Here is a 15500-nt window from a genome sequence, read left to right on the forward strand (position 1 = left end):
AGAGAGAGTGAGAGAGAGAGAGAGAGAGAGAGAGCAAGAGGGAGAGGCACAGAGAGAGCAATAGAGAGAGAGAGAGAGAGAGAGAGAGGGGTGTGGCTGTGATGTGAAGAGGAAAAGCTTTCTATGGATAACGCACTGGCCCGTCACACATCACACACGTGCACACATGGATAAAGTCATTCGACCCTGCATGACTGATCGCACACAGAGCAACATGTCAGCAACGATCCCCGTCCGCATATACAACACGTTCAAGTCACTCAAGATAAAAACACAACGTTAATCATGCTTGCTTGGAGACCTACTTAAATGTGGTTTTCTCATTGAAAACACATCGTACATGCGTCCCATGGCGTCTTATCGCCGCTCAAATTAGACTAATTCCACTAAAAGCCTCTGCCTCTATAATTAAAGTGAGTGACCCGACACCACCATGTACATTCCTTTCCTTCCTTCCTACTCTGTGCCCTTGTCTCCTACATCCTATCCCCTCGCTTTGATGTCAAAACTGATGCCGCTGCTTTCGGTAGTCTACCGTGCGTGCAGGTGTTTGTTGTGCAGGCTTATTGTAACACCTCTCCATCGACCTGTCTCCACCTCTCTCTCTCTCTCTCTCTCAAGTTCTCCTCATTGAATGTCTCTGTGTTGAACTGCAGACGGACCTCACTGACGGTGGCGTGAGTTCCTGGGTTGCAGGACGCCGTGTCAAGTCCAACTTGTCTCTCTCTCTCATTAGCAAGAAGTTGCTAATGAGGTTTCCATTAATCACTTTGTCGCCAGTCTGTCCCTCTCGCTCTCTCTCTCTCATTCCTCCACCCCCACCATCACTCCTCTCGTCTCCTCCTCCTTCCTCCACCCCCCCCCCCCCCCCCCCCCCCCCCTCTTTAACTCACCCACTACCCCAACCCCCACTTCCATCTCCGATCAATCAGTCTCTTCATTGATTATTGATGGGGGGGGGGGGTGCAGGCAAAGTTAGACAAGAGTTCCATTACGACACAAAAAAGGACAAGTTAGACGCTGTGGTTAGGTTAAAAATAGAGTGCAGACGTAGAGAGGGATGGAGAGAGAGGGAGGGAGGGAGGGAGAGAGGGAAAAGGAGAGAGGGAGCGAGGCAGAGAGAAAGAGAGAGAGAGAGAGAGAGAGGGAGAGAGAGAGTATTTCAGGAGCAGATAACTCATCAGATCCGGGATCAGTGATGAAATAGACTGGAGAAGGAGAGCGATTGGCTGGCGAAGAATGGAAGGAGGAGGCGGGACCAGTGGTGCAACGAGTGGACATACATTCAGAATGATTTCACTGTGTTCTGCACAACAGGTTGGGTATGCTGTGAACCAATGTGTTCTATGAGGAGATGCAGCTCGCCAGAACTTAACATGCGTAAAGAAATCAGCATTTTCTTGATAGTAACACAGACAGCTCAGCCCATACCTAGAAACCTCCTGTTTAAAAGTACAACTTACTCATGGTAACAACCTTCGATACACTTCCATTAATCGACAACTCCTCAACTTTATAGGCCACTGTGTGGTGTCTGAGAAGGGACCGACAATGGGACACGGGTCGCAGTGCCAAAGTATTTGTGAATGAAAGAGTAAACAGTGACTGCCCTACAGTCACACCTTTTGGCTCAGTACACTCACTAAGATTCTTCTTAGTGTGATCAAGGGAGAGTAACTTAATAAAGCAGGGTGGTAATTGAACTCGAGGCTTTTGTTACTGCTGCCTCCACACAGATCAGCTGCCTTTCATGTAGATCTAATTACAGATCAAGAAGTAGGGTGTGTACGCATGTGCCCATTCATGTGTGCCTGTTTGTGTGCATGCATGCGTGTGTGTGTTCATGTGTGTGTGTGATTGTGTGTCTGCCTGTGCGAATGTTAGTGTGTGTGTGTGTCTGTGCATGTGTGTGTGTGTCTGTTCATGCATGTACGGGTTGGCATATGATTCTGTGTGCATGTGTGTGTGTGCATGGGTGTGTATATTCTTGCGTGTGTGTGTGTGTGTGTTTGTCTGTGGGTATGCATGCGTATGTGTGGGTGTGTGTGTTTGTGTGTCTGTGCGTGCATATGCATGCGTGTGTGTGGGGGGGTGTGTCTGTGTGTGCGTATACATGCACGTGTGTGTGTCTGTGTGTGTGTATGCATGCGTGTGTGTGTGTGCGTCTGGATGCGTGTGTGAGTGGGATTGCGCTAGGGTAAAGGCTGTTTTAATGACAGGTGAAGTCTTGGTTAATGTATAGGCAGCTGAGCCAGCTAGGGGATTATGTCGACATGGATACCAAATGTCTTCGCAGGGTCGGAATGACCCTCATCATTTATTTGTCTGAAAGGAACACAAGAGCGACCACATAGAGGATGTCACGGCCACGGTCGCCGTGGCAGCAGAAGAGCCGGCCTCGTTGACATTGACATGTGCTGATCCCCGCGAATGGACACCAGGCGGACTGAACCCTTGAGGTACCGCAAACATGCAAAGCAGACACGCATGCGCCCACACCCACGCACGCACGCACGCGCGCGCACGCACACACACACACACACACACACACACACACACACACACACACACACACACACACACACACACACACACACACACACACAATTAAATGCTCAATTAATTGCCACACACAACCAAGAGGCATGCATCAACTGTGTACTGCAGCAGGTAAACAACGTTAGTCATGCTAATAAAAATTCCATGTTTATTAAAAAAACGGAATCAGCGCAACCCAATATTGGATTTCATTTTGGGTTACAAAGCATGAGTTATTTGTCCCATATTGTAAAAAACAACACACACATTGGGGGCAGGATAGTCTGCTGTCTGGCTAGGGGGTTTGACTCCAGGCTAGGAGGTTTGACTCCAGGATAGGAGGTTTGACTTCAAGCTCAAGGGATCGGGGTTTGATCCCCCATGTGTCCACGGCTTACCTACCTGACAACGCGTATTTCTAATCAGCTGTAAACCGCTTGGGAAAATAGAGTATCTGCTAAATTAGTAAGGGGCCAACCTTCTGGGCGATAATTATACATAATAGAAAATGTAAAAGATTCCATATTCAATAGCATCTACGTAAGCTGTGCTGAGTCAATGATGCACAATGTTGTCAGGCGCTCAAAATAAAGCTGTGGCGAAGAAGTAATTGCTATTTTGCGTTTTGGCGGTATTTGAGGTAAGTTGCGTAGGAGGCTAAACCCATCACTCGGAAAGCCATTCAGCAGCGCATAGACACATACGTAAGAACAACGCACGCATGGTGGGTTACGCGTTGAAGTCACTGGATGAGCGCTGATGTAAGCCATGTAAGCCCACACTCCCTCACCCCTGGGGCTCATGTCGACTACACATGTTATCCTACAATGGAATAATTAAGGCAGCATGTTGTAGCAAGCTCTCGTATGTTGTTAGGACACCGCCATGCCAATCGCATCCCGTTTGTATACATTTATGAAAGAAAGAAAGAATGCAAAAGTTTGTTGTGTAGTTCTATGCCAATGTCGTCCACTGACACCAGGCCAAAAGGTGAACTCCCCAGCTGTTCTATACATCATCTTACCTTTGTATTTCACACCACCTAGCGTCCATAATTGCTTTACATTCAGAAATTAGGTAAATTCGATATTACTGGAGGTACATTTTTGACATGACAGCTGAATGTCGTTTGGGGAATGCGTTCGTCAGCTGCTACGGGGAACAGAGGTAATGTTTGGTGCCCCCTTGTGGAATGAGTGATTTTAACATCCAACCTCCAGTGACTCTTCGACCATGATAACAGCTCCTCCAACGACTTCGCGGAAGTGTTTGTAATATTGAGATCGAATCTCTTTGGTGGTATAAAATACTACCCGGACAAAGATTTATAGAAATCCTACCCAGAAAGACACGAGCTGACGAACATGAAATCCAACGTTCAGTGTTAAAAGACTTTATTAGACAAGCATTAAGAGTAGTCTTAATGTCATTGTCAATTGAGGGTAGAGCCCTTCATTTCTTCACCTTTGACATCAAATACCATCAATCATATATTAATGAGTACAATTATATGTATCAAATATATCATAGTAGTTATAAAATGTGTTAAATGGTTAGAATATAAAACTTTAATTGGCACATTTGAAAACCACTATATCCCCAATTTCATGAAACTTATGGTCTGAAACAAGTCCTTACAACACACAGACATGATGATGTGCTCATATTGGTGCTCTGTTAGTTTTTAGTAAACAACTGCAGCAATACTATTTCCAAGAACAATCTTTAGAATCAAGGTTACCAGGAAGTAGTTATCCGTGGCAAAGTCTTCCTTCCTGTGTCGCTATTTTAAGCACAACTCGTTTTCTAGCACATTCAGGTTGCCAGTTTTTTTTTAAACTTCGGCAAAAACATCAAAATAGCAGCGATGGCGAAGAAACGCAACGGGTGGCGATCGAAATCAGCAGGACGGCGTGACGATGGTGAGCGGCTGGCGGTTGCGCCCGTGCATGATGGGCCAGGGGTTGAAGTACGGGTACACGGGCTCCGTGAACCGCGCCCCCCGGAACGAGAACAGGTGGCTCATGTCCGCCGCGTCGTAAAAGGACACCTGCCCGCCGGCGTAGTCCAGGTACACGCCCACTCTTCGGGGCGCCCGCGGCGGGTGCAGCGCGCACTCCTCGGCGTCCGTGCACGCCTCGTACTCCCCGACTCCGTCGCCGCCGTCCGGCGGGTCGCCCCGCCGCCCCATGGTCCAGAAGCCGTCGTCCGGGCACAGGCTGATGACCTCCTTGCGGTTGACGGAGGCGGTGGCCACGCCCAGGCCCCAGGCGGTCTTGGAGCCCACCTCCACCTCCCAGTAGTGGCGGCCGGCGGAGAAGGCCTCGTAGCCCAGCACGATGTTGTAGCGCGTGAAGCGCTCGGGGTTGTCGGGCAGGTTGGGCTGGATGTCGCCCACCCAGACGCTGCTGCGGCACGGCGACACGCACAGCCGGGGGTAGGCCGTGTCGGGGTCGAGGGTCACCGCCGTCATGGCTGAAGGGGGGGGGGGGGGGGGGGGGGGGGAGAGGGGGGGTTAGCAAGCAGTGTTTGATCAGAAGGATTCAGGAAAGGTTGTGATGGATCAGAAATGTGTGATTTTGTTAGTGTGTAGACCTGGGCATTGCTAGTTGTTAGGGTTTGAGTTTTAATATCACAACTAGCAAACTCAACATAAACTCAAAATTATACGAGTTTGAATCGATCTTCAGTCCGTCCCCATTTTCCAAATTACAAAATACTATCGTAAGTGTGTGTGTGTGTTTGTGTGTACCTGGCTGAAGCACAGAGTGCATCTTCCTCCAGGTGCTGTACTGCAGGGGGCCCATGATGTCCCCAGAGTGCAGGTCCACACTCCCCTCTAGGGGGGGCTCAAACAGACTCTCAGCCCTGAGTGAGCGAGCGAGAGAGAGAGGGAGAGAGTTATTCATACATCAACCACAAAGCCGAATATGACTTTAATCTGATCAGGTCAATTAAATAGCGTAGGGCAGGGGACTTCCTAAAGCGCATGCATGATTTAATAAAGCGTGTGCGACTTATAAAACGCGTTATAAAAAAATGACTTCAATGTCATCTTCCGGGCTCAGTAGATTTAGAAATAACCATGGGCAGGCATTTAACTTTGAATTGTTGTCATCACTCTAAAGAAATTCAACAAAACATTAACACACCAGTTATGGATTAATAATGATAGTGTGCCCTGGAGTGCCCTGGATTGCGGTCACATACCATATGAACCCTTTCATCCTTCTCCCCATCCCTCCATCTGTCTCTGTGATTTGATGTGCTAGCTCTGTTTCAATGTCTGTATTTCAACAAGGACACGTGGCCTGATGCAAGCTACAGAAACCTCCCGTGACGCAACAGACGCATGTCACAGCCCAAACTCATTATGGACTGCCAGGTCACTTCTCAGCGCTCCAAAGAAGAAGAATGGAAGCCTCGGTCAGCTTGTATACACAGAACGCTCCACTAGAGACATTCCAACCAACATTCCCCCGTCTCCTTGCTGCACCTGAATCCGGTCAGTGTTTGTCTAGCAGCAATCCTGATCGCACACCAGAGGTGAGTCACTTTGATAAGAGCCCTAGCCGTCTGGGTCCAATCACCATCATTAGGTGAGAGATTAGGGAACATATGGCCCGCTAAGAACCTGAGACGTTAGCTGGTTCAGATAAGGTTAGCGTTTCCCTGACTCACCCTCGGATGAAGTCTTTGAATCCCTGAAAGAAAGCAGAAGAGGGGGCTCATTACAACACTTCAACCAGCTGTTTCAGTCTCTTCCTCACTTAAGTCATCACATTTTGTTTTGTGTTGTAAATGTTGTTTGGGTTTGTATTGTAATCGTAGCTTTGATTTGTAATGTATTTATTTATTCCATTGTTTCAGCTTTAATTTAACTAAATTATTATTATTATAATATAATCATTCATACATATTAATATGTATATTATGATTCGTTTTGTATAAATCTAAGTGGGTCTCTCTCCCTACCTTGAGCTGCTCCGGGCTTTCCTCCTCCTGCAGTTTGAGGCGGAGCTCCTCGGCCCTCGTCTCCAATTGGCCGATCTGCTCCGTGGCCTGCGTCAGAGCCTTCTCCAATTGGTCGAGCTTGCCCTCCTTCTTCTCCCGCAGGCTCTCCTTGATGCGCTGCTCCTCCTCGCGGAGGAACTCCCTGAGGAGGTCAAACTCAGAACTGACCTGGTGCTCCAGGTCGTCTGCCTGCTCCTGGGGGCCCGGGGGGGGGGGGGGGAGGGGCAGTGTTAGGAGAGTCCAGCAGTTATGCTGATCACTGCAGAACCTCTGGGGAGAGACACTACGGAACCAAGGACGACAAGGGGCGGAGCTACGCTGTGTTCTGTTCCAAGAACGACAAGGGGCGGAGCTACGCTGTGTTCTGTTGCGTTACGACTACGATATAGATATTCTACTCAGGAGCGACTCATTTGTGGACTGAGTGGATGAAGCTTCAGAAGAGGATTTCTAGAGCAGCGAGTCTACACAGTGGTGGTTTAAACCTTTACAGACACTTGTTTGCTGTTTAGTAGTGCTGGCTTTGTTTGTCAATTATGGGCTAACAGATCCTCGCCTCCCGCGTCATGATCGGTCGAAACAAATATGAAGGGAATAACACCCAGATTAGAGCTGGTCTGCCATCAGACTTGAGACATGGTTCTTAGTGTGTAATCTGCGAGACCAGTTCAGAGGGGATCAGACTCTACAGTACGACACTAGACACGGTTGGACGAAGGGGTTGGATGTTTTTCACACCAAATTAGGAATCTGCACAGCTTTTTGGCAAAAGGGAATTAAGTCAAATGTTTTTGTGTTAAGATATAACTGCTTACTGACTTCGTAGTTAAACATTGAAATAGTTAAATTGGATTTCGATTACGTCCTCAACCGTAGGTGTGCTTGTTTTATCGGCGCGTCAAAGGATTCTAATCTCAGCGAACGTGCTTTGGTTGATTTAAACTTTAAAGCATTTGTCAATATATTGACCGACTCAAACAAGCAATTTCAAACACTTCCTCTGAACCCTGTTTGCCCACATCCTGTCGCTTGCGGAAATAGAGAAGTGAAAAATGACGATTGTGTAAAAAAAATGTGACACAAAGCAGGCTCATCCTAAAACCTACAGAGAACCAAACACACACACCATGTGTGTGTGTGTTTAGATTGGCGCACGCACACACACACACACACACACACACACACACACACACACACACACACACACACACACACACACACACACACACACACACACACACACACACACACACACACACACACACACACGTGGTTGTTTTTGTCCTCATACATGCAAAAACAATCTATTAACAAAAAATACATATTTCAAATTACCTTATCTCTAACCCCATCTCCTGCACCTTCCCCCACACACCTACCCACATACACATGCAAACACAGAACGCCTACCTACACACACACATCACAAAGTCTGCCAACATTTTGAGTGTATACACACTATCAGGTTAGATGTTATTGTGTATATGTGTATAGTGTATGGCAGTATAAATAACAATTCAAGAACAATTTTGTAAATTATAATTACTATTATGTTATTATGTACTACTGGCTAGGGACATTGATTGGTTTATAGGGTAATATCTTATACGTCCATGGGTTATATGTGTTATCGGAGAATATGTGGATTGTAGGAGTCCTTCCAGACAACGTTTTCATCAAACTAGCAGGCCTCCAAAAAGTTTGGATAAAACCTAAATAAAAGTCTCACTTCATTTCAGTAAAATAAGTGAGTAGACTCTTTCCAGAGTAGCTGAAATTAGAAACAGCGTAAACTACATCGGGCCGAACATTGCCCGTGATTGTAAATAACTCAATCCAATAAAAACACTATCAAGATCAAGGCCTTGATTTAAAAGGGCTTTGAGAGTTATCTCATGTTCCACCCGGTAAGACTGAGTCACATCGTTTCTCATTAAAAGCATGACACAAGGCCAAGGAACACATGGTTCATCTGCCTTTCAACCCAGCGGAAGTGGTGGGCGAGTGACTTCCACCGACGCCACCAGACCTCAGAGCCCCGGCATTACCGTCACTGTGGGCCTCGATCGTGGGCTGACTAGTGGGAGGAGGAGGGCATGTCCCTCGTCACGTCCGTGCATACCAGAAAGACGAGTTCCACCCAAAGTGAGCCAGACGGACGCCTCAGTCAGCACACAAAGGCTGGAGGTCTGGGTGATTGTTTTCTTGCACGTTGGCAACGAGCTGGGTGTGTAGGAATGTGAGGGGATCATCTCCCAACGAGTCGCACACACATCATAACAACATGTATACAAACAAACACACACACACACACACACACACACACACACACACACACACACACACACACACACACACACACACACAGTTAAGCAGTCAAGCACACAAACAGCAAACAGTAAAGCACACAGACACAGAGTGAAACACACACAAACACAAGCATACACACACACACACACAATGAAACAAATTCAAGCGAGCACACACACACACACACACACACACACACACACACACACACACCACACACAGTCAAGCCGACGCAAACACACACAGGTTTAATACCTTAATATGGTGGATCGGGAGGATCACAAGGAAGCACACACACACAGACTTAATACCTTAATATGCTGGATCTTGTCATTTGTGTGTTGTAGAAACAGAGAGGCCTCCCCCACTTGAAGCTCAACCCTCTCCAGAGTGACGGACAGCTTATCCTGTGGGGGTGGGCAAAGGAAATATAGGTCAGGCTCACGACCACACAGCACATATCGGCAAGAACTAGCCTGGTGCTTTGTAAACAAGCTACCTGGATAGGATACAGGCTGCATCTAATTTGATGCCTTCACCAGACTCTAGAGAGAGAGAGTCATGTGAGGCAGTGCCATGGCAACCGAACAACCTGACGATCTAATCAGGAATGGGATTCTGTTCGAGCAAGTCATGTTAAAACACGGCGTGAAGTGTCGGAGCTCCACGGTATGTCTGCACATACTGGAGTGGGGCTGTAAGGTTAAAAGTTGGCGGAAAGTTGGATCTGACACAGGGCTGTTGAATTCCTGTCCGTCTCAAAGGGAGCCAGAGACATAGGCGGTTTTCATGCCCCACGGTGCATCTGTCTTGTTTTGTGGTTCATCCCGAAAGGTTCGCTTAAGGCTGTCGCTTGTCAAACGTCGTTTCATACATCAAGCAAAAACAACATTCCCATTTGTGAGTAATCTCCTTGCAGAGCCATTCAATTCGAGAACTAGTCCAACCAGATCTAGTTAATTTAATACAGATTAGAAAAAACAACAACAACACGTGACAGTTTGTTAAACACTCTCCCGAGTCACAAATCAAAAATGAAACAACATGTACTATGCCACTGGGTGGACCCTTTCCCTCCAGAGTGCCTTCCCAACACAGAGAGCGCAGACATTCCACCCATGGGAGGCCCGGGTCGTTAAAGACTACCTTGTAGTTCTCGAAGGCCTCGTTTATGGGGATGACATTGTGCGTCTTGTGGTCGCGGGACATCCCGCACACCAGGCAGATTGGGAGCTGGTCGCTCTCGCAGTACAGCTTCAACCTCTCCTCGTGCTCCTCGCACATATCCGCGCTCATACGGGGCCAGAAGCCGTTGGAGGAGGCGACGCTGCTCATGCTGGAGCCCGCTTCCCGTTCCTCCGGGTCCTCGAGGTCCTCCCCGCCGCCGGTGACGCTCGCTGGCGAGGTCAGGGTGTCCCCCGGGTGGGCCCGGCGGACGCTGTCCACGACGTTGCATAGCAAGGAGTTGGGTCGCAGCTTGGACGTCACGGACTTTCTGCATTTGGGGCAGGTGGGCTGCTCGTCCGCCTTGGCCTCCCAGCAGTGGGCGATGCACACGCGACAGAAGTGATGGCCGCACTCGAGGATCACGGGCTCGCGGAACAGCTCGAGGCACACGGGGCAGGTGAGCTCCGACTGGAGCTCCTCCAGCGCGTTGATCTCCGACATTCTCCGGAGCGGTACTGCTACATGCTGGACCGCAGCAGGGCGTGCAACTAGGGAGTCTCTCAGGCTCTCGTAAGTTTCGAGGCTGCTCCTTCCTAGTAAACTTGACGGGAGGGCGTGGTCTTTGCTGTGTGTGTGTGTGTGTGTGTGTGTGTGTGTGTGTGTGTGTGTGTGTGTGTGTGTGTGTGTGTGTGTGTGTGTGTGTGTGTGTGTGTGCGTGCGTGTGCGTGTTTGTGTGCGTGTGCGTGTGTGTGTGAGAGAGAGAGAGAGAGAGAGAGAGAGAGAGAGAGAGAGAGAGAGAGAGAGAGAGAGTCAGACAGACAGACAGACAGACAGATTGTCACGTAATAGTACGGAAGAGACGGAGGAAGGCGAGACGTGTCCCAGCAGGCTTTCAAATTATGCACCGTTTTTTATTCGTGTGAACCTTTCCACATATCCCGTTCATCGAAAACTGTCTGAGTACTGACTGACATGATATTTTTTGTTTTTACAAAAACAGAAGGATATAAGGTTAATTAAAGTCAAAGAACCGAATCAGTCAACTTTGTTTATTGGATGTAGGCCTGTCTCTGAGTATCCAACATCTGGCTGTTGGCGCGCGCACACTCACACTCACACACACACACACACACACACACACACACACACACACACACACACACACACACACACACACACACACACACACACACACACACACACACACACACACACACTGTCGGCCTATAAGAAAGAAAAACAACATTCAGTATATTATTTCAACTGAGTCAGCATCCAAAGGTCCAACTTCCACTAAAGAAGAAGGGAAACCATAGCATACGCATTCAATTTAGACGCTGCAGTATTTTCTGAACGAAGAAAAAACCCCGCAGCGTTGTCATTTCCTCCTCAATGCATACTGTTTACAGTGACGGTAAATAAGCTGATGGCCCAATATTCAACCTGTTCGTTTGTCATGACTGGAGGACTCTGACTAACCGTCAGTCATGTGTTCAGTTGACCTGAACGGGACAGTCTGAGATCTCTAATTAGGGCCAAGTGTCATGTGTGTAAGAGCTCGCTAGATGGCCATCAAGAGCCATAACCTTCCTCATTGCAGGCGGGATAGTGGTCTGGGCGGTCAAGGTCTAGGTTTGACCGCTCGATGTACCGCTGTAGTCATTCATGAGGAAAATATCTGATCCATCAATTATAAAGTATAAATAGTAAAAAGTATAATAGCAACATTCATTGAGTTATCCACCTAATTCCATTCTGAATCTCGCAATGTATCTTTGGTCATTTCGACCAACAATTTCTGTTTCATTCAGAAGTATAGCCCTTCTGATATTGTAAAAACTCCCATTTTATCTTTCCTTTCAAATACAACACACGTCAAAAACAAAAGACTCTCCTTAATTCTTCATAAAACGTTTATGTTTAAGTTGTGTTCATTAGAAATAAACTCAGTCTCATCAGGGTTGAAGCTGGCCAAAGTGTATTTAGCCAGCTCAACAGAATATACATGACAGCATACGTCCAACACTGATGTGGACTTCCCCTACCCAGAGATCTCAGTCTTATGAATGAAAAAGTTGCAAGAGAGCAGATATTTCTTGGATGCGTAACTCGTATCGATACGCATGATTGCTTCCTCAAGAGAAGGGAAACAAGGAAGTTCAGCGCATGTTTTCGATCAGAAGGGAAAACAAAACTAGGAAGGTCAGAATTATTCAATGAGGGCCCCTGTGTTTGTGTGTGTGTGTGTGTGTGCGTGTGTGTGTGTGTGTGTGTGTGTGTGTGTGTGTGTGTGTGTGTGTGTGTGTGTGTGTTTAAGTGTATTTATTTGTACTTCCAAGAGCTTGATTTGAAAAGTTGTTGAACCTTATGCCCAGGTCAAGGGTGAGACCCATGTTGTTTCCCAGTCAAGGATGAGAAACACACACACACACACACACACACGCACGCACACACACACACACACACACACACACACACACACACACACACACACACACACACACACACACACACACACACACACACAGACACACACACAGACACACACACACACGCACACACACACACACACACACACACACACACACACACACACACACACACACACACACACACACACCTCTTGGTTTAATTTCCAGTCAGATGTCATTGAGATGCTTGACCTGTCCTTTCATTTGCAAAAACAACAAAATAACGAGTGGATCTGTGGCTCACCTCCGCTGGCACCCCGCACCTGCACCCAGGGCACCCATCTAGGGCTGATGGGTTCATGGGTCACTCATGACCCGGTCACACAAGAAGGAAGGAGAAAAACTAAACCATGTAGTTTCCCATGATAGTCTGCATTCCGGTCAGCTGGGAAAGTCTGATACAAGGGGGGGGGGGTGGGGGGGGGGGGGGAGACTGTGGTGGTGTGTGTGTGTGGGTGTGTGTTGATGAAGTGATGGGGCTGAACAGAAACCAACCCAGTGGCTATAGATCGGTCAGTCATTATAAATACATCAGGGTAAACGCTTTCCACGCCACCTCACTCTGGAGACGAGACGGGAGAGACAACGAGAGGGAGAGAGAGTGAGAGAGACAGAGAGCAAGAGAGAGAGAGACAGAGAGAGAGGGAGAGAGCGAGAGAGAGTGAGAGTGAGAGAGAGAGAGAGACAGAGAGCAAGAGAGAGAGAGACGGAGAGCCAAAGAGAGAGACAGCGTGTGTTGCTGCTGCTGTCGGAGTGTGCTCCTGATAAGGGGCTCGCAACAGCTGATTGGACAGAGGAAGGACGCATTTCAAAAGCAATTGTGAAGAAAAGTGGCATGTAAGATTACATTGCGCATCACACGCACACGCTCACGCACACACACATGCACACACGCACACACACATACACACACACACATGGCACCCACACACACGCACAGGCACACACACACAGGCACACACACACACACACACACACACTAGAAGCGACTGCGATGCTAAGGCTGCTTCCCTTCCTCCAGGCCGGCTCAGAGGGAGGTGCTCCGGGGCCCCAGGGGGGCGGTGAGTCTGCTCCTCCTGGCCAGCCTGGTGGGCCTGGCGCCGGGGGAGGTGGGAGACTTCTCTCCCTGCCTCCGCTTCTTCCACCGAGACGCCCCGCCCACTGGCCTCCCCGCCGGGAGGCCCCTCACGCCCGTGTGCCAGCGCTTCAGGAACCAGTACCGCTTCGCCAGCCTGTACGACCGGCAGCGCCGCACGCCGCTGTACTCCGCCTACCTCCTCACCCCAGCAGCTGGGAAGAGGCCCAAGAACCACTGGATGTACGAGCCACAGGTGAGCGCTGAGAGATGTGTGCTTGTCTGTGTGTGTGTGTTTGTGTGTGACTGTGTGTGTGTTTGTGTGTTCATGTGTGTGCTTGTCTGTGTGTGTGTGTGTGCGTTTGTGTGTGACTGTGTGTGTGCGTTTGTGTGTGACTGTGTGTATGTGTTTGTGTGTGTGTTCATGTGTGTGCTTGTCTGTGTGTGTGTGTGTGCGTTTGTGTGTGACTGTGTGTGTGTGTTTGTGTGTGTGTTCATGTGTGTGTGTGTGTATGTGTGCGCGTGTGTGTGTGTGTGTGTGTATGTGAAAGTGGGTTAAAATGTCTGGTTTGCAAGATAAGCAGCATTTTTGTCTGCCACTGACTGTAATTGTGAAACATGAGGGTGTAATTACAAGTAAAGTAATTCCTATTTACGAAATAGTAAATAGGAAGCATTGGAGCTGTGAAGCTAAATCGACCTCAATGATTACTCAGCCATTTAGTCATTAATTACTGATGTTTCACCCTGGATTGATACTGAATATCACTCAAAATACTTTTACCACCCATCTAATGTGATCCATCTGAGCCGGACAGTACGATTTCATACATGTTGGAGCACGTTTCAAAATAATTGCATTCTTTCCTGGAGCACTGAATCATCATTGATTCATCATTGAGTTTAAAAAGAAAATAAATTCGCACAGAACAGATTGCATCTTTCCTTTTCCAAAAGACAAAAAATAATCAAATCTAACGAAAACAAATCTTTTAGATTAATATTTACCCAGATGTATAGATTAACCCCAGAGGCAGCAGAGTGATACAAAGCGATCTATTGCCCCCCCCCCCCCCTCTCTTCTGTCTAGCTGGCCTTCTCCGGGGCCAAACCTGAGATGCAGGTCTTAACCAAGACCCCGGACCAGAACGTGATCGAGAGCCAGGCGGTGCTGCAGGACTACAACAATTCTAACTACACCAAGGGCCACCTCAACCCCAGCCTGCACCACCACGACGCCGACGACCGCAAGGCCACCTTCACCCTGACCAACGTCGTCCCCCAGAAGAAGGGCTCCAACGGGGGGCCCTGGGCCCGGCTGGAGGAAGAGGTGAGGGCCCGTCTGGAGGCCCTCTGCCTGGGGCCCGCTCACGTGATAACGGGCTTCCTGCCCTACGCCTCGGGGCAGCGGTGGATCAACGACAGGGTGGCGGTGCCCGAGTACATGTGGTCCGCCTACTGCTGCCCCTCCTACAAACGCAGCCTGCCCCGGTGGGCCCGGCCCTTCTTCCCCACGTACGCGGCCATCGGGAGGAACGATCGGGACAGCGGGGAGGAGATTGTGCCGGTGGACCCCACGGCCAAAGGCAGCGTGCGGGGCTACGATGTGAGGCGGCTGCCCCTGGCTGACCTGGAGGAGGTCCTGAGGCAGAGGCTGGCCCCGACCATCTCTCTGTTCCAAGGGCAGTGTGCCGGAACCCCCACCGGTGGTCCCACCGAGGAATCCCACCGGTTGTAGATTTTATGAAGACAATGAATTACAATGAATGAATGATCTGCTTTTGAATCCTGTTGATTTCGTGTTTTGATTGTTGAGCAACATGTTTCGATGTTATAATGAATAATGAATGAAAAGCATCCAATAAAACATCTACTTTATGAATGTTATCAAAAAAAATGAAGAATGTGTCAATCACTCACAATTT

At 48.5% G+C, this 15500-nt stretch overlaps 2 protein-coding genes across 3 annotated transcripts in view; one reads left to right on the forward strand and one right to left on the reverse strand.

Annotated features, from left to right (window-relative positions):
• Window positions 1-15476, forward strand: part of LOC115551943 (endonuclease domain-containing 1 protein-like) — a 22800-nt gene extending 7324 nt beyond the window's left edge. Inside the window, exons 2-4 of one of the 2 annotated variants that reach the window (XM_030367586.1) lie at window positions 12193-12197; window positions 13522-13831; window positions 14666-15476. In XM_030367586.1, the coding sequence (XP_030223446.1) occupies window positions 12196-12197; window positions 13522-13831; window positions 14666-15313 (960 nt within the window). In that variant the 5' untranslated portion in view covers window positions 12193-12195 and the 3' untranslated portion in view covers window positions 15314-15476. Of the gene's footprint in view, window positions 1-12192; window positions 12198-13168; window positions 13338-13521; window positions 13832-14665 lie in introns of those variants that run through there. The other variant, XM_030367585.1, reaches the window with a different exon arrangement.
• LOC115551933 (zinc-binding protein A33) lies at window positions 3916-10640 on the reverse strand. The gene is made up of 6 exons (XM_030367557.1): window positions 10009-10640; window positions 9174-9269; window positions 6514-6747; window positions 6220-6242; window positions 5291-5406; window positions 3916-5013 (listed from the first exon to the last, which is right to left on the reverse strand). The coding sequence occupies exons 1-6, from the start codon at window positions 10528-10530 to the stop codon at window positions 4439-4441; spliced, it is 1566 nt and encodes a 521-aa protein (XP_030223417.1). The 5' UTR covers window positions 10531-10640; the 3' UTR covers window positions 3916-4438.
• Window positions 15477-15500: the final 24 nt, after the last annotated feature.

The sequence above is a fragment of the Gadus morhua genome, chromosome 10, assembly GCF_902167405.1.
Source record: "Gadus morhua chromosome 10, gadMor3.0, whole genome shotgun sequence".
NCBI classification, from domain to species: domain Eukaryota; kingdom Metazoa; phylum Chordata; class Actinopteri; order Gadiformes; family Gadidae; genus Gadus; species Gadus morhua.